At 41.8% G+C, this 19,907-nt stretch overlaps 1 protein-coding gene across 4 annotated transcripts in view; it reads right to left on the bottom strand.

The window, feature by feature from the left end:
* Positions 1–19,907, bottom strand: part of ABCB11 (ATP binding cassette subfamily B member 11) — a 70,952-nt gene that overhangs the window by 32,917 nt on the left and 18,128 nt on the right. For all 4 annotated transcript variants that reach the window (XM_061608570.1, XM_061608571.1, XM_061608569.1 and 1 more), the window contains 9 exons: positions 19,556–19,669; positions 13,859–13,969; positions 13,626–13,751; positions 12,154–12,357; positions 11,141–11,311; positions 9,638–9,839; positions 7,038–7,101; positions 3,118–3,253; positions 784–948 (listed from right to left, as the gene is read on the bottom strand). In XM_061608570.1, coding sequence (XP_061464554.1) covers positions 784–948; positions 3,118–3,253; positions 7,038–7,101; positions 9,638–9,839; positions 11,141–11,311; positions 12,154–12,357; positions 13,626–13,751; positions 13,859–13,969; positions 19,556–19,669 — 1,293 coding nt within the window. The remainder of the gene's footprint in view (positions 1–783; positions 949–3,117; positions 3,254–7,037; positions 7,102–9,637; positions 9,840–11,140; positions 11,312–12,153; positions 12,358–13,625; positions 13,752–13,858; positions 13,970–19,555; positions 19,670–19,907) is intronic.

The following is a 19,907-nucleotide window of genomic DNA, read 5'->3' as shown; positions in this document are numbered from 1 at the left end:
CTGCACCATTTCCCCAACTGAAATCCCCACAAAAGCTGCTGTTAATTTTGAGGAGAGGGGGGGAAAAAAACACAGGGCCTTGGATTGTGTTTGTCTTTTCCCACCAGCAGAGGGGTGTGTGTGTGTGAGAGAGAGAGAGAGAGAGAGATTTCAACTGAGAAAATGCATGGCAGTAAAAGTTAAACACCTCTTCCCTGAGCACTGCCACTCAAATAATTGCTTTAAAGGAAAAAGAAGGATGAAATCTTTGGGTTTTATCTATATCTATTTCCTGTATAACTGTAGTGTCTAATGCTCCCCCCCCAGATCCGAGACTCTTGATGTTCATGGGCCTGCTGGGAAAACAGTCTTCTTTCTTGCAATTGACTACTAGAGAAACTCATGGGTTTTAATTATAGATTCTTTACAAATCTGCTTACAAATCTGCTGGTGGGCCTGTCATAGCAATAAAAGGCCTTGGCTCCCCAAATATACACAAGAGCTCCCATCAAGTGTGTGAGGTCTGCTGGGAGAATCAATTGTCTACAGTAGCCACCCCCAATCTGGTGCTCTGCAGATGTTTTGGACTACAGCTCCCATTAGCCACAGCTAGCATGGCCCATGGGAATTGTGGGAATTACCATAAATGTTCAAAAAACTAGTTAAAGAAGCAACCCAAAATACTGGAAATGAAGTAATAATGCCTGTGTTGCACACTCAGTTTGCATACCGTTGTCCTCCATATAAGGGTATAAAAATAATACAATATTAAATACAAGGAAGAGAAAATGGGTCATGACCTACTCCAAGAATCTGGCTGAACAGCAAGGCATATAGTGGGTTGACTGCCCCATTGAAGGCTGCTCCAATGGATCCAAGCAGCATATATGGCCATTCAGCAGCATTGTATTTCAAAATCCTCGTAACATTAGCAGGTTTTATTTCTTCTACCTCTGCAGTCATCGGATTCTAAAACAAAAAAAGGGCAAATATGAAAAAAACCTCCACAATTCTTTTACCTTTAGATCTATCTAATAGTGGTCTCAAACACTGATAACAAATGGGTGTTTTTTTTGGGGGGGGGTGTTGCACTTCTACTGTATTGTTGCAAGCAGAATTTGCATGAATTCTGCATGGAGGGATGTGCAAGCACTGTGACAGGTTCAGGAATATTTTTGAGCCCGAGCGACACAGTCCCTCATGGGCAACTTTCTGGGGGCCACACATCAGTGACGGGCAGGCCCAGAGGCAAAAGCGGGCAGAATAATGGATGTGACCTGTACCTTCTTGAGTAGGTTACATTACATCCATGCAAAGGGTGGGGGTTTCTTCACACATCTCTCCATTCTGCATCAGGCAAGTAAGAGGCATGATCACAGTCAAAAGACACATTGAAGCCAGCCCAAAGCTCTTGAGAAGTGTGACCTGGGGAAGGAATATGGCCTGGGAAGAGCCCCAAGGGTCACATAAAGAGGCTTGGAGGGCCACATCTGGCCTCCAGGGCCTGAAGTTCCCCACCCCTACTCTACACATATCTGACATCTGTAAACCTCCCCTTTGGACAGGACAGCAGAAGCAATGTGCTCTCACATTCTCTTGGCAATGCTTCTCATAATGCCCAAACCTAATCTTAGATTCGTTCACAAGTGTAGCTTTCCAGAGCACCTCATCACAAACCTGTACTATTGGGAATGTTCTTGCTGTAGTATTACCAAAAAGGGCCAGCTGCAATGCATCTTCCATCCCCTTGAAGAATAACAGCATGAGCAGAGTCAACGGTGGCTTCAGTTCAGTGGACCTTTCTGCCCTTGCAGCATATGCAAGAGCTACTTTTACTCAGAGGCACAAATATTCTGAGATCTGGGATTCCTACTTGGGAGTTGTTTGGATGACCGGTACGCCATGTGGGGCTCTGCCAGAGCCTATTCCCTCCCCTCCCCTATCCAACTCATTATCTCCCAATTTATTTTCATTCATTTTTCTAGTTTTCCTTTTAAAATCATATTTCTGATTTATTTAATGGTATTATGACTTGACATGTTTTGCTGCTCTGTTTCCCCCCCTTTCATTGTATTGTCACAGAAAATTTTGAAAAGCCAATAAACTGTGCATTAAAAAAATTATGGCTGTAATTCTCCCTTTTAAAAGCATCCCCTCCCCAATCTGGAAATTCTAGGGCACTTGACTTGATCTGGCTATGCCTCAGTGGTAGAGCATACGATCTAAAAACCTTATACAATCATTACAATATCTATAGAAGGGGCCTGAAAATGCCTGCAGGTTACCCCTTGGCACAAGTGCTTGTGTATGTGCGTGTGTGTTGGCACCACACAAGCAAAATAAATGCATACTCTTTGGAACTTAGTGCTAGTTCAGAGGGAAGGGCTGTAGCTCATTGACAGAACAGATGATAATGCCTCTTACTGGATGGAGATGTGGGTGAGTGTGTAGATACCTCAGGCTTTAGCATAGCTAAAATGTAGCCTGCTGTAAAAAGGGAAGAATTGCATTCAGTGCTCCACCACCCTGGCCCTGACCACCACCAGCATGTGGCCCCCAGAAGATTGCACATAAGGGAATGTGGCCCTCAGGCTGAAAAGGTCCTCCTCTCCTGACATATACCATAGCAAATTGATTGGGTGGTCTCAGGAAAACTTTGAAGAAGAACAAAAGTGGGAAGTTACTACTCCAGTAACAGGCTCTTAGTTTCTTGAGCGAAATGTGACTAACATTTAAATTTTAAAAAGAAATTCCCAAATGGGTTCTTTACATTTATGTCTCAACTGAATTTTTAGGAAATCAGGCTCCTGTCCCTTGTAAAGGAATGTTATATGCCATGATAATTAAGCCAACCTGAACTAAAGCCCGCTCAAGGATTCAGATTTCCAGGAACATTTTTCATTCATCCATCTGTTGAGTGCCATGTATCCACTAAGGTGACTTGCCTCATGGCTCATAATGCACTACACTAAAAAAAGTCCTCCCCCTGCAAAAGTTTCATTGAGATAACCAATATTTTATTTCATGTCCACTTTATCTGCATATTAATATTTTAGTTTCTGTGATGCATAGCAGAATCTTCAAGGAAAGGATTTATGGTCAGAAAAAGTGGGGGGAGTGTGCTTATAGTGTGATGACCTTCTTAAATGGTGTGCCATCTTCTTCATACTGAGTTGTGCTATAGATATGCTCTGAAAGATTTCGGGCAACTGACATTGGATGGTCAGGTACTATATTTGACAACTGAGATCTAGAACGCTGTCGAAGGGAAGCTCTATGAAACAATAAAGAGAAAATGTCTAGTGTTAGCAACAGCAGTTTGAGGAGTTATATCATCACATGGAATATAGTGGAATAAAATGACACCATATTTGGAGAGCTTTTCTGCAGTTAATTCTGAAGGAACGTCTCCAGAATCACCAACTATGCCGCCTGACAAGATCAGCCTCACAGGACCTTCTCTCGGTGCCACCGGTCAAAACAGCTAGGCTGGTGCGGACCAGAGAGAGGGCTTTCTCGGTTGTGGCCCCCACCCTCTGGAACTCTCTTCCCCTTGATCTTTGACATGCTCCCTCCTTGATAGGCTTTCGCCGAGCCTTAAAGACCTGGCTTTTCAGGCAGGCCTATAAGATTGAGGTGGATTAGTTTCTCTGTTGTATTAACTGAAGTTGATTTTAAATTAATTGTGACTGTTGTTGATGTATATTGTGTTTTTATGATATTGTAAGTCGCCTAGAGTGTCCGCTAACCCGGACAGATAGGCGACTCAAAAATAAAATTTATTATTATTATTATTAGTGTTACTTATTGTCATCATGATCATTATTACTGAAATACTTACAATACATTACAATATATTGAGATTTATGGAGCAAAGTTTTACATGTATGCTCAGAATTAAGTTCCACTGAGTTCAAAGGGCTTTCTTCCAAATAAGGGCTCCTCCAGATGACCGGTTTATTAAACATTCATCCTGATTTGCTTACACAAACCTTACATGGAGGTTAAACAATGCCTGGTCTTTATTGAGCATTCCTTCTGATTTGTTTGCAGGGAAATTATATGACATTGAACACTCATCCCTATTTGTTTGTGTGGAGGTTATCCATCTTCCAGTCAATCAGTCACTATAATTAGTACATTTCCCAGTCACTTTCCTAACTGCAAAAAGTTTTTGTTGTTTTTTAAAAAGTGAATTTGTTCCTCCAGAGCACTTTAACTGAGCAAATTTAAGGATTGTATACAAGATAGCACTAAGTAGTTCAGCCAGATCAAGGATTTCTGCTTGCACAATGGAACTTCCCCCTTTCCTCCTGACACATTCCCTAAATCTGTTCTAGGAGTTCCTCCACCTCTCTGGAGCAGATCTGGGATGGGTGAAGGGTACACGCAGGAGGAGAGGGAAGTCCCATTGGGCTAACAGTAATCCCTGCACTGAGGGAATAAGTTAGTAGAATACCACCCTAAATTTCCAGTATGCGATTGAATCCCTCCTGCAAAATACTGTCTGGAGGTGACTTAAGTGTGCATAAGATTGCAGCCATACCTTCCTACTGCTGTTGTTTAGTTTTATATCACTACCCTAAAAACTGGGTGTGTAGTCACCCATGAGCTGTTAAATTACCATATCAATGACTGAATGTATGAATTGGCCCTGAAGCAAATCAACAAGTTCCATGTGTCAGATTTGTGTCTTACTGGCCATGGCAAAGACACCTATGTATCAAATATTTTTCTCTCTTTTCAACTCTCATCTTGAAGGCACAGGAAGAAAAACATAACTTTCAAAGTGGCCCATTAAAAATATTTTTTCATGGCTACAACAGTTAGCTGTAAAATCCAGACATTCTTATGTCCTCTTGTAATGGATCACATAGCAATAGAGGAGAAAAGATCAGCAGCATCTCACTAAGGGCTCATCTACACGGTGGTTTACTGTGTGTTTGATGCTATTCACCTTTAAATTTGCATGGTTCACATGGCATTGCCAGCAAACAGAAGCTATCACACAGTTTTCCTCCTGTAAATCAGTACTAATCCAATCCACTGATAGTACGAAAAGTGGAGAAAAAAAGTCTCCACTATATTTCTCTAGTGTTTGCAGATGCTTTGCTCTGATGCTTTTAGGTGGGTGTGTCAATTGTTCCCCTATTCACACCCACTATCTCCTTCTCCCTTCTTTCATTTTGTTTCATGTGGGCTGACAAGTAACTTCCAGTTGCTTTACTATGTTCTGCTGGCTTTTTTAAAAATATTGCTTTATTTTCTTTGCCCGCTAACTTGTGCACAAAAGGTGACACTGCTCAAACAAAGGTTTGTATTTCAGCTGTATCCTACCAACCCTAGGCAGGGAAAACACAGATATTCACACTTCTGTGTTTTTTTTAAAGGAACCTACTGCAGCTGGTAGAACAGACTGAGCATGCTTGGTCACCTAGCAACCAGAGGGAGTGGAAATGTATAATTAGAGGGTGGGGCCACAAGGAAACAGCAAGACTAATCCTTCCCAACGGAATGCCTACTTGTGTGAATGGGAAAAAACAGAGCTTGGAAAAGTTACTTTTTTGAACTACAACTCCCATCAGCCCAATCCAGTGGCCATGCTGGCTGGGGCTGATTGGAGTTGTAGTTCAAAAAAGTAACTTTTCCAAGCTCTGGAAACAACTGGCAGTGTATGTGCTATGAAGAAATGCTCCGATGTAGATGAGCCCTAAGTCTCCTTCTGAAGCATCAAGACCATTGTGGATGGAATTTCTGAACAGCATGAAACTCAAGATTATTTTTCCGCTTGAGGAATAGTGCTTAAAAGTCTCTTTTCAGAACAAAGCAGAAATGAATATATATATCAGCTTAGATATTGTTCCTCTTGAGGGGATGCTCATGTTCATAATACAGCTCAGTCTCAAAATCTTCAATAAGAATAATTGGGTGATAGCCAAACATTTAAGCTAAACTGGTGAGCTGTATTTATGAGACCTCTCTAGATAAAGCACATTTATGAAGCAAGCACACATGTACACCCTCAGAGATTACCAATTATCAGTATTGGGCTCATTCCCATTAAAACAGATCAAACCTGATTGTTTCATGGAATTTTAATCAAAGTAGGATATGTCTCATATTTATGGCAATATTTCACAATGGATAGCTTCTGTGCTAGTAGTTGAAATAAATTTATACAAAAATTGAATATGTATTTATGCTAGCCCACTCCTCTGGCACGGGTTGGCATGATGTGGGGATCTATTTCACCAACTACCACAAATGGACAACAAAAGAGGATTTTTTTCAAGACCTTCAACACAATGAGCATCTAGAATCCTCATAAGACATGGCATAAATGTGGCTGGGCTTCTATAATAAAAGGAATAGCTGTACTTGTACACCATGGTAAGTCATAAACCATGGCTTACCATGCATAAGCAAATAGCACCAGTTTCATGCTTTCCCACTAGCATGCAGAGGGAAACAAACCATTATCCCTGGCTTGGTGTTATGTCCAAACCAGGGATCATAGTTTGTTTCTCACAAGCAAAGCACAATTGATAAGCCAAGAACAAACCTTGGCCTATCATTGTGATTTGTTTGGCACAAATCAAGCCACAATCCCTGACACAGATGTAACACTAAGCCAAGTGTTTGATTCCTCCCAGCATTAGCAGGGAGAATTCACCCATGCTCAGTAAACCATGTTTTTTTGGCTAACCGTGCCATGTGAAGGTGGCCACTGTTTTATCTGTTTCAAGATAGTTAGTTTCATGTCCTGCTACTGTACTTGTAGAACACAAGGCCAAGGCCACACAGTTCTGTGTAAATGTGGGTGCCATTCCCTTCCTCAGATACAACTAGAGATACAGATGTGTAAAACCTTCCCTATTGCTTCCATGGAGTTTCTTCATCACTGAAAAATGGCATCATATGTAGAAGATACTTATTTACAAAAGTAAAGCAATTTTCACTTGGGTAGGATTTTCTGAATTATTTTTTCTGCATGCTCATTCAGTTCCTAGCATTGTTGCACATTATTCCTCACTGAAAGGCATGGTGACCTGGCTTACCTTAAGCTAGCCCGATAGCTTCCCCTGATGAAAGATGGAGTTCTCTCAAGTTTTGATTCAGACCCTGTAAAATAAAGTCACAGTACCTCATTGGAGGGCAAGAAAATCCACCCATCCATTATTAGTTAATAGTTTTTTTAAATGCATGTACAGTGTATAAAGAAAATCTGTTACAAGGCTGAGTCTTTTCAAGGTGGTTTACTAAACATACCCAAAGCACTGCAATTCTCTTTTTGCAAAAGTGTGATCTTAACTTAAGTGCACCTTTTTTGCAGGGAGCTTTTCAAGGGTCTCAGATTTGTGTTTTGTTGTACGTCGTCCAGAGTGGCAGATTAATCTCTGCCAGATGGGCGTCTAACAAATCTAATAAATAAATAATTATTATTATTGGATGTGCTTATTCAGCAGCCCATCCGGCATCCACACACATGCTGCTATGACCCCATATGGAAGCTGTGGTAATCACCAGCTGTGCATGGGCTGTGCACAGGAAAAATGAGGTTATGAAGAGCAATTGCTACTTCCATGTGCAATTGCATGCCAAAGCACAACCTCTAGTTCAGGAAACGTCACAGGCAGCTCCCTCGCTAAGAGCAGAAACAATCAGAGAAATGACATGGTGCTTTTGTTGGGCAGTACCATTTCAGGCTGCAAGGGGGGAGCTTGCATATTTGAACATTCCCCCATATAAGAATGTCACTGCAAATACACAAATAGATTGTCAGGGTGAATGCTAAACTAGAACCATTTATCCTGACAAACTAATTTTGCTGATACAGGGGTGTTTTATAAGGAGGAGAAATCAAGCATGTGATCCTTCACTTACACTCTGAGATGGTACACCCCAGCACAAGTTGCACTATATGACAGGGACTTTTGTTTCTTCTGACACATTTAGGTAGAATAACTGAAGGCTATTACAACTTTTCTTCGTAGTGGCTGGCCATTATGAAGGACTACAGAAATGGAAACATTTCTGAGACCAAATAGGTCCTATGTCTAATATTTCAGAACAATATATCCCAGACAGTTCACAAAATGCTTTACAACAGGGTTGGAGAACCTCTGGACTCCACAGGCCAATTTTGGCCCGGCATGGCCATTTTTGGGGAAACTATGCGCCCACCTGTCAATCAGGTAACATAGCCTGACAATCTCATGTGCACTGAACTATTAACTTGCCACCTTGCCACACCTTGCCAGACCATCAGCGGGCTTGCTTAAGATTGTGCTTAATTGCTCAATCATGGCTTTGCAAGAGACTTTTTTCTTTGTATTTGGTGCCAGAGTGTCTGTTGCTATGATGGTTGCTAAGGACACTCTGCGCATTCACAAGATACTGCTCATTGCTCCTTCCTAAGTACTTCTTGGCAGTGTCTGAGAAAGCACTTCATTTGAACTCAGCAGATATTGCTTTGGTAAGAATCCCTTCGGTTACAATGAATCCCTTTGAACTGAAGCATTTTGAATCCCTTTGTCTTTGGAGGAGTATGTGCATTTAACATTGTTGTGGGTACTTTACGTGCATCTGCTAAGCTTAAACAGCAGGATGGCTGTACTATTGAGGCTTTGTGTGTGTGTGGTTGTTTTTTCTGGAGGCTTTATTTTTTTCTTGAGGCTTTATTTTTTTCTTGAGGCTTCATACATGGCTGTATGTATGTGTGCTAAGCTATTTAAAACCTCAAGAAAAAAACACCCTCTGCAACCTCCAAGAGGCTTTCCCTCAACTTCCTGAGTCTATGTATATGTGTATCTTGAGGCTTAATTTTTTCACTCTTGAGGCTGAACATATGGCTATTTGTGTGTTAAGCTATGTAACTTGATTTAACTTGAATTTTAGCACCATCCTTTGCCCCTGCACTTAGACTTTGGCTCGACCCACTTGTACTTTGGCCTTGCTCACTTGGCCCTTGGGGGGTTGGCCACAGTAGAATCTGGCCCTTGGAACTAAAAGGCTCTCCAATTGCAGAGCTTGGAAAAGTTACTTTTTTTGAACTACAACTCCCATCAGCCCCAGCCAGCATGGCCACTGGATTGGGCTGATGGGAGTTGTAGTTCAAAAAAGTAACTTTTCCAAGCTCTATTGAGATGTATAAAGTTATATTAGCTTTGCATGCACCAATACCTCTGCTGAAAAATCTGATTCTTAAAAATGGATGACAGCATGGCAAGCAGGCTTGTTCAGTACATGTCTGCAAAGAATGCTGGATGTGGGGTCATCAGGGTATGACAATAACAAAGCAGTGTATTCAATGGGTCTTATGCCCCGGGGACCATAGTTCAATAGTAGAGCATTTGCTTTGCATGGATAAGGTCCCAGATTTGACCCCTGGCATCTCCAGTTTAAAGGATCACAGGTAGGTATGATGGGAAAGACCTCAGCCTGAGACCTTGGAGAGCTGCACCAACAATCTTGGCCTGGATGGACAAACAGTGTGACCTAGAATAAGGCAGCTTGTTTTGTTCCTATGCAAAGGACTGCAGTCTAATTCTTCATGGAATCAAAGAAAAATAAGAATCAAGCTCCATTAAAGGGCAATTAATTGTCTGCGTTAGTAAACTTTTATCTTGTTTTCAAAAATGCAGAATAAGATACTTGCCTTGTATCGATGTTTCAATGAGTGCTTTGTCTCCTTGGCTCTGCAAAGTTACCAAAGTGAAATAAACCCCTTTTCGTTCCATCAGATCCTCATGTTTTCCTCTTTCCACTGCTCTTCCATGTTCAAAACCAATTATGACATCTGCAGTTCTGACTGTGGATAAGCGGTGAGCAATGGAGACTGCAGTGCGCCCAACACGAGCCTACAGCAGTGAAATTGTACTCTTAGAGAAGCAAACAGATGAGTGAAACATGCAGTCACAGAGCATGCGATGAAACCTAACTGGTGTAAAAACATATAAACAGATCTGCTGGAACAGACCAAAGGCCCATGTAGGCCATCCACAGTGGCCAACCAAGTGCCTATAGGGAAACCAACAAGCAAAGCATGGGTACAGCAGCACTCTCTCCACTCATGTTCCCCAGTAACTGGTGTTCAGAAATCTGTACCCATCATGCTGTGTTACTCCAGCACTGGAGCATCATTCAGCCATTTAAAACCAAAATAAAAAAACAAACATTTGTATTAACTTCCAAGCAAATGTTTGAAGAGCAGTATGTCTACCTCCCTTCTTTTGCACTGCCTGTTGTTTCCTGAACCCTTAAAATGAAAATGAAAACATCCTTAGTGGCTGTGTGTCTCCCAGCTGTGCAGTTCTGATGCTGGAACACTCATCTAGTCCCATATGAATAAGGGTTGAAAGCTATAAAAGCTATGGGTTCCGGCCATCTAAGTGATAGTCAGAGTAAACCCACTGAAATCAGAGTATGACATACCAACACCTCAGTTTAATTCCTCATTAGTGCTATCCACAAAAGTTTTCTGAAAGCTGTGTGGTGAAAGTCTTTGGGGCACCTCTTTCCCACCAGAGATTAAGCTTCTGAGCTGGCACAACTCCCTCCCCCCATCCCCACTGCTAAAGCCAAACAATTCTGAAAATTGCATGCACTTTTGATGGATAATGGGTAGATGTGCGGTTCCATGCTGTAGAATTGCATCCAGTTTACTGATTTTCTTATGGAGCTCTACAGCATGTTCTAGAGCACACATGGTGCTCCCTTGATCACAAAGTCTGCTCTATTCATTTCAGTGAAGGAAGGGTGTATCTGGGAAACTCCAAGTGTGTATTGGAGCCATTGCAAAGCTCTGAATAACAACATTGTTGTTGCTGCTGTTTACATTTTAACCAGCTCTTATTGCAAAGATTTCCGGGTGATTTACCATTTTTTCTTTCCCACCTCCATTTCACCCTCACGATAGAGATCGTGACTTCCTGAGTGGGGAGCTGGAGATGGGATTCCCACTCCTATTCTGACCCTCTAACCATTATGCCACATTAGCTCTCCTGAACACTTAACCATAATTTTATATCTTGGAATCTTACAGTTAAAAAAAAGGGGGGGGGAGACTAACCTACAGTTAACAAGATTGTAGTTAAGAAATTAAAAATAGTGTCCTGCCTCCACCTCCCCAGTACTGAAATAGCATTAAAATATGGCAAACCTTATGAAGGGCCTCTTGCACTATAGCTTCACTTTCATTGTCCAATGCTGATGTAGCCATGTCCAGTAGCAGGATTTTGGGATTTCGAACTAAAGCTCGAGCAATAGCGATTCGCTGCTTCTGACCTCCACTCATCTGGCCACCTCCTTCTCCAACAAGGGTGTCAAATTGCTGAAACAGTGGGGTGGGAATATTACACTAGTGACAAAAGTCAGTGATGACAGCCACACTCAGCCTCTTTCTGTGCTTTCTAGATGTTGTTGGACTCCAACTCCCATCAGCCCCCACTAGCATAGCCAGTGATCAGTGATCAGATACAGTACCACAACATCAGGAGATCACAATGTTGGCTACCCCTGGCTTTGAGGCATATCGACAGAGCATGTACTCACCAGAATTTTCTAAGGGTTTTCCTTTCTGCATCTGTGTTTTTAGCTCCTTCCAAGAGAAGGGGGACACAGCATCAGCAGAAGTTTCTCTTTCACCATGTCCCACACCAAGCCCTCAAACTGCTTTAAAGCCAAGGGACATGACAAAGCACTTTGAGCATCTCATGAAGGATGCTGCTCAGAAGGAAATTGCCCAAACAAGTCTCAGTGGGTACATGGATGGTTCATGCATACACCTCTGAATTGCAGCCAATAAACTCTGGTATCACTAAAAATCTACTCTCTCCCTCTCCTTTGAAAGAAGGAACCACAGATAAACTGCACCAGATAGTGGCCTTTGTAGAAGATGCCAAATGTCTATGTTGTCTTGAACACTGTGACTAGGTCTGCACAGTTTATAATTCACAAAGCCAGTTTTTGCTCATCACCAGCCATGTATGGGAACTCACCAGCATGTGATAAACCTCCTGTTCTCGTTGCCTGCTCCACATTACAAAAAACAAAGAAACACTTCTCTAAGGCCACAATACATTGGTGGGCTGTGCTTGCTTTGGTGGGTCGCAACCTAGCTAGGCATGCTGTCACGTCAGAACTTTGAACTTTGTAAAATGAAGTTCACTTTACCAGAGGCAGATCCATAATAAAGTTGTAGGCATTGGCTTCTTTGGCTGCTCTGATGATATCTTCCATAGTGGCATCTTCCCGACCGTAGCGAATGTTCTCTGCAATGGTGGTAGCAAACAGGACTGGTTCCTGTTCAACTATGCCAATCAAAGAACGCAGCCACTGAATATTAAGGGAGCGAATATCGTGTCCATCTAGAGTAACCTACACAACAACAGTTGTTTGCAGGGGAATTAGCAGTCATAATACACTTGTTCAGTTATTCATATTTCATATTGGAGTAGACCCTACCCTACAAATGAATGAATCTGCCAATTTTGGTTTCTCTGTTTCTCATTTTTGGAATCTTAAATTCAGTTCTCCACATTTCCACATCAGTTTGCAATTTTTTTAAAAATGGCATTCTCATGAAAATTAATCAGCATTTTAGTGTGCATTTCTCCTAATATACACATTTTGTATTTAATTTTGCCTAACATGCACATTTTTGCAAAGCAATTTTCCTTAATATAACACATTTTTGTTATTTTCACTAATATATGCATTTATACACACCTTCCCCTAGTATATGCATTTTTGTATACACTACTTGGCTAGAGAACTGCATCGCAAAATTCAGAGAACTGCAAATTTTGAAGGCTGGCTGGGTTTTGGTTCGCATATTGGTTTGGAAAGTGCACCTTTAAGTGTGAACTGAACCTTATTTTTCCCCCATCCCTGCCCTATACCCACAGTGGGAATGGATCATGCCCCAGGATTCTCCAAATTAAAAAGACAGTGCCCACCCCTGTTAAAGGAGCACCGCAGCTGTGGGTTTGGGTGTCCCTCATCGGCAACCTCCTCTCTAAGATGTCAGGCACATCTCCCGAATGCTGCATCATGCTGGCCATTGAATACGGATGGGAGAAATGCCTGGAGCACATCGACTTTGATAACCAAACTTTAGGTGCTGGACACAGTCAGGTTTCTTGGACAGAAAGCAGCACCTTGAACCACTCAGCTGGGCAAGTGAACTGTTCACCCAACCCTGTCTGCCTGCTGCTGTTCTCCTGGAACTCTCCTGCTCTGCCTGATAACACCGGCCTTTACACCAAGGGAGAGAGAAAACATTTTACTTCTGGCTTGAAGAAATCTGCTTGCTGTGTCCAGCATTTGGCATTTTTGAAAAACTGGCTGCTGCTTATATTTTTGTTGATATTTCACCGTACCTGAAATCTTTTTCATGTCTATCTCTGGTTCATAAGTTCTGATGGTGTATTTTAAATGTCATAACATTTATGTTATCAAAATGAATCCTTTGTTTGGATTGTTATATTGTGTTTGAATAGTCGTTGGCCTGTTACTATCATGTTATATTGATAACGCATTTTTTCTTTTGTGTTGTGAACCACTTTGGGTGCATTTGTGCGGAAAAGCGGCATACAGATTGAATGAATAAATAAATAAATGAAGAGGTTAGGTAAAGCTCTCACCATGCCTTCGCTAGGGTCATAGAATCGCTGGATTAGCTGTACTGTGGTACTCTTCCCAGCTCCACTGGGGCCAACAAAAGCTGTTGTTTCCCCTGACTTGATAATCATGTTGAGTTTTTCTAATATCTGGAAGCAAAACAAAGAAGGCAGCATATTTGAAAAGTGTTTCCTCTGATGTTCAAAGAAATACCTGGAGGCATTATAATGCTATACTAGAAAGGAGGAGCATTTACCTTTACTTCAGGCCTGGATGGGTAGTAGAAGGTCACATTATGGAATTCAATTTCACCTCTGACTTTATCCAGTTTGTAGCCATCTTCTGACATACAATCAATGGCAGGTTTCTGGGGGAGAGTTGATCAGTTATATTACTTCTTTTTAAAGAAAAGCTTCTCTCATTACAGTGCACACCCTTAGCTGTCTGGAGGTTTCCTGCTCCCTCAAATGACTCTTGTCCTTTCTCCCTTGCTTTCTCCTTATGTCTGGAACCACCTCCCAGAACATGTGTGCTGCTACCTCTTGCGGTGACTCCTCAGAATCTGGTCCCTGCTCTTGGTCTGGGCCGCATCCACTGGCCTAAGGGCAGAGTTCTGACTGACTCCAACTACAAAGGCTGCTTCTGCTGCTTCAAATGTCTAGAGACCATTAGGGTGAGGAGTTGTTTAGGGGACGTTGCTGGGGTCAAGATTAAATTTTGGAGATGCATTATTTTTGCTGTTATCTTTTTGTATCGTGTTCTTTAAAAATTTTATTCTTAGATCTTATTATGAATGATTAGTATATTGTTAAATTTTATTGTAGATTTGTTGTTATCATTGTTTAATATGACTATTTAAATGTTATTAAAATAGGTGTATTCTCTTGCATAAACTTTTTGACATTGTGAGCTGCTTTGAGCATGGCTTACCATGGGAAAGTGGCATACAAATGATAACAACTTATTTCAAATTGTACTCAGGTCCTACTTGCAGGCTTTCCATAGGCATTTGGTTGGCCATTGTGAGAACAGGAAGCTGAACTAGATGGGCCACTGGCCTGATCCAGCAGGCTTTTATGCTCGTAAATTCTTCCTCACAGCACATCATTTCCATGCAGTCTTTGGTAGAGCCTCCTAGTTCCCATAGCATCCCATTAACTAAACCTAAGAACAAGTTAGTTCCCCTGGTTGCCCATCTCCATTTCCCTCCCCTTCCGGTTTTCCTTGGAGTCATTTCTAGATTGTAAGCCTGTCAGGGCAGGAACCTGTCGTCTTAGCCTTTATAAAGCATTATGTACATGGATGGTGCTTAATAAATAGTAAATAGTACTATAATTACAACTAATAATCATAATCTTCTAAATGTTATCATTTTATCCTCTGTAAGTCTTTTTGTTTGGCATGGCTGTGGGAATCTGTTCTGTGGCAGATGTAAAATATGGAGGAGTTGTATAAAACACTTGAAACCCAAAGTGATAATGTGGCTGTCCAGTTTCCAACCTGGTTCTAAAGATTTGTGCTGGCATGCATGCCTGCACTGTAGAGCTTGGAACTAATTCGTCACAAGTAACGAATTACTTGTAATTCATTACTTTTTTGAGTAATGAGTGGGTAATTCCTTTACATTTCGATTGTAATAGAACTAGGAGTAGTTTTACTACTTTTGTGGAGTAATTGTAACGTTTCCAGCATTACTTTTAGGCATTACTTTGGGGGGGAGCAGGGGAAGTCTTCTGCTTCTCTGATTTGTGGATGAAAATCATGTGCCTCAAACTGGGCTTCTGTGCAGCGCCGCTCTTCCCTCATGCTCTGTGGGTGGGTAGGAGGCGACGAGGGAGGAGGTGGAGAGTGAGACGGGGTGGAGTGGAGAAAACAATTGTTTAAAAGAATGGATGGTGGTGGTGAAGAATGGAGTGGAGGGAAAAAGGAGCCAGAGGGCAAGAACATGGATAAAGGAGAAGGAGGCAGCAGCAGAATGGAGATAAAGAACTGTGGAGGTGAAAGATGACTGTGTGTGTGTGTGTGTGTGTGTGTGTGTGTGTGTGTACTGTGTGTACTGTGTGTACTGTGTTTGCACTTGGCACACAAAGTGGCCTCCGTTGCCCTCCCTGGCTACTTTGCTGCATTTGCAGTGTTTTAACTGTTTTGCATCTCAGGGGAAAATGTTTGCTTGGGTGGGTATCCCTTAGTTGGTGGCAGGGCAGGTCCGGGAGGTGGTTAAGTGAGAGAGATTATGCTTGCTGGCTGAGTGGGGAGGATGCACTTGGTTTGACGTGCAAAGATCTGAGTAGAGGCCTCTGCCTCCTTCCCCACCTCCCTTACCAGCGGAGTGACCACCATTGCTATCTTATGGATAAAAAGAATTATTCTACTACCTCTGTATGTGTGTGTTTATTTTTAATGTTGGTTTAGACTACTTAGATGTGCAGCAGCCAAGGCCAGCACCTTGTAGGCGTTTTTTTTAAAAAGTAACTGAAATGTAATTATAGTGATTACTTTCAAGAAAAAGTAATCAGTTACCTTCAGAGCAATTGTAATTGTAACGGTAATTACTACTTTTTGGGCTATGTAATTGTAACTGTAATTTATTACTTTTAAAAAGTAATCTTCCAAGCTCTGCTGCACTGCCAGTATACAACTACAATTTGTTGTGGCTAGAGATGGGGGGAGGCATTTGATTTGGTTTGCATTTAAAGGCGAACCTACCTTATTTCCACTTTTTGAAACAGTATGCAAACCGAAATGCAACTAGCCTTTGACATTCTCACTTTTCCAAAGTTTGGAATGCAATTTTCCACTCAAGTAATGTGTAGAAAAATGTGTATAGTAAGGTAATGTGTGCATAAAAATGCATCTATTTGTGAAAACGACATTAAAATACATTGTGTTAGGGGAAATGGCTTTGTAAAATATGTATATTAGGCAAAATTGCATACAAACATGTATATTAGGAGAAACTCACTGATAAAATTTCATGAGGCCTTTTTTAAAAATCTAAACTAGTGTGGACATGTGGAAAATTGAACTTAAGATAGGAAAAATGAGAAAATGAAAGAAACTGAACTTTACATATTTGCCCATCCCTAGGAGCAGAGCTTGGAAAAGTTACTTTTTTGAACTACAACTCCCATCAGCCCTAGGCAACATGGCCACTGGATTAGGCTGATGGGAGCTGTAGTTCAAAAAAGTAACTTTTCCAAGCTCTGCTTAGGAGTGGCACAAATCAATCAGAATCTGTCTGTCGGCTTGGCCTGCCTGGTTGTGCTCATGCAGAATGGAAGAGAAAAGAGCACAACTGAGCACCCAGAGTAGCCGTTCCTGGCCAGCCCAGTCCATGCAGTGGATTCAAAGGGATAGGCTGGAGCATTGCACTGAAATCATCAGAATGACATTTAACAGGGATAAGTGCAAAGTTTACACCTAGGAAAAAGAAACCAAATGCACAGTTATAAGAAGGGGGATACTTGGCTCAGCAATACTGCCTGGACTTGGTGGTGGGCTGGATGAGGGCCAATAAATGGAGTCTGAATCCTAGCAAGACGGAGGGGCTGTGGGTTGGTGGTTCCCAAGTTCAGATAATTGGTCAGTTGCCTGCTTTGGATGGGGTTGTACTCCCTCTGAAAGAGTAGGTCCACAGTCTGGGGGCGCTCCTAGAACCATCTTTGTCGTTAGAGGCCCAGGTGACCTCAGTGGCTAGGAGTGCCCTTTACCAAGCTTTGGCTGGTAAGACAGCTGCAGCCATTTCTGGACTGGGATAGCCTGACCACTGTTGTTCACACACTGGTAACCTCCAGGCTGGATTACTGTAATGTGCTCTATGTGGGGCTGCCCTTGAGGTTGGTCTGGAAGCTGCAGCTGGTGCAAAATGCAGTGGTGAGACTGATCAGTGGGGCAGGGTATCGCCAAAATGCCACCCCGCTGCTGAAAGAATTGCACTGGCTGCCCATTTGCAACCGGGTGAAGTTCAAGGTTCTAGTCTTGGTGTACAAAGCCCTATGCAGCTTGGGACCAGGATACCTGACAGACTGTCTTATCCCTTATATATCCAGTCAATCACTGCGCTCTGCAGGTGAGGGCCTCCTGCAGATACCGTCTTATCAGGAGGTCCATTCTGCACAACATAGGAAACGGATCTTTAGTGTGGTGGCACCTACCCTGTGCAATTCCCTCCCTTTAAATATTAGACAGGTGCCATCTCTTATATTTTCGGCGCCTATCGAAGATCTTCCTCATTCAACAAGCCTGTTAAATTGAGACCTTATCCCAGTCTGCTTCTGTGTTGGAATTGCTTTTTAATATACTTTTAAATCTTTTCTTTTTTAAAAAAAGAATGTTTCTTAACCTTTTTTAAAAATGTCTTCAAAGCTTTTTAAAAAAATGTTTTTAAAGTTGTTTTGTTTTAATGTATTTTGAAGTCTGTTTTTAGTATGTTTTAAAGTGTTTTTAGTACTTTTGTTTGCCGCCCTGGGCTCCTGCTGGAAGGGTGGGATATAAATCAAATAATAAATAAATAAATACATGCGAGAAGGATCTTGGGATTGTTATTGATCACAAGCTGAATATAAGCCAACAGTGTGATGTGGCTGCAAAAAGGCAAATGCTATTTTAGGCTGCATTAACAGAAGTAGAGTTTCCAAATCAAGTGAAGTATTGATTCCCCTCTATTGGGCAATGGTTAGGCCTCATCTTGAGGACTGCGTCCAGTTCTGGACACTGCACTTTTAGAAGGATGCAGACAAACTGGAACAGGTTCAGAGGAAGGCAATAAGGATGATCAGGGGACTGGAAACAAAGCCCTATGAGGAGAGACTGAAAGAACTGGGCATGTTTGGCCTTGAGAAGACTGAGAGAAGATATGATCGCACTCTTCAAGTACTTGAAAGATTATCCCACAGAGGAGAGCCAGGATCGTTTTTCAACCATCCCAGATAATGGGCTCAAGTTACAGAAAACCAGATTTTGGCTGAACATCAGCAAAAACTTCCTAACCACTAGAGCAGTATGGCAATGGAACCAATTCCCTAGGAAGGAGGTGGGTTCTCCAGCACTGGAAGCATTCGAGATGCAGCTGAACAGCCACCTGTCAAGTATGCTTTAATTTGGATTCCTGCATTGAGCACGGGGTTGGACTCGATGGCCTTATAGGCCCCTCCCAACTATACTATTCTATGATTCTATGACATACTTTAACAACTGAGGTTGCAATCCTATGCAACATTTCCTGTGAGTAAGTCCGATTGAACCCCATAGGATTTATTTCTAAGTAGCCATGCACAGATTGTACTGTTGAAGAGCTTCTTAAATAAGTACAAGACAGTATACACATTTTCTATGACACACATACGGAGTTCTGTACTCATACACATTTGAGCTGTGAAGCATTAGTTTTTGCTCCGCAAGTAGGGACTAAAAGCAGAAGAGCACAGCTGGCTTCTGTGGACATAGTTTATTGCACCAGTGGGATCATACTGGGTTGGATTTGCCAGATATTTCATCCTCTCTATTTTCTGAAGGTTTGGTGACACTATACATACTAATATCCTTATCTGAGCCTTTGGCCTTACTTCATTTCTTATAATCAATTGCCTGAGAGACCACAGCAGCTTGGTTTCTGAAACCATTTAATTATGAATAGCCTCACTGCCTTCCAGAGTGGAGTGTCTTGGTAATCAAGCTGCTTTTAGAGTTCACTGCTAAAATAGATAAATATTGGGGCTTGGTGATACTTTGAATATTCATAACCAATCATTTAAAAATGTCACTTGGATGAATGCACTCTTTGTAAATGCACAGACATGGTGCTGGTTTACTTTAATCTGCAATCAGTTTTTCCTTAATCACCATAATATTTCTCATCTGCACTGTTGGCAGAAGCCTACGCTTATGTGAGGCTCATATAATCCCCCCCCCAAAATAAAGCAGGCTAGCAGCACCGAAGCAACTGGTTACTCACTTTATCTATTGTCTCAAAGATGTTTGTTGCAGCCCCACGGCCTGTGGCAAAGGCTTCCAGGCAAGGAGAAGCTTGGCCAAGATTTAAGGCGCCTATCAGAACTCCAAAGAAAACCTGAAAAGAACAAAGGGAAAAATACTTATGTTTCCTGTATTATTTTAAAAATTACATTGGTGCAGAAATGCAATTATAATTAGAAGTGGTGGGAGCCATAAAGGAATAGTTCTGGAAGATAGATAAATGCTTTCTCCTTATGAGAAATATTCAGGAGGGTACAAATATGAGATTTCTATAACTGAAGGTGGGAATAAAATAAAAAGCACAGAAGAGCCATTGTTTCCCTCCCCCCCTC

This window comes from Rhineura floridana, chromosome 2 (assembly GCF_030035675.1).
Source record: "Rhineura floridana isolate rRhiFlo1 chromosome 2, rRhiFlo1.hap2, whole genome shotgun sequence".
In the NCBI taxonomy this organism is placed as follows: Eukaryota; Metazoa; Chordata; class Lepidosauria; order Squamata; family Rhineuridae; genus Rhineura; species Rhineura floridana.
This window is presented reverse-complemented; position numbering and strand designations above follow the sequence as displayed.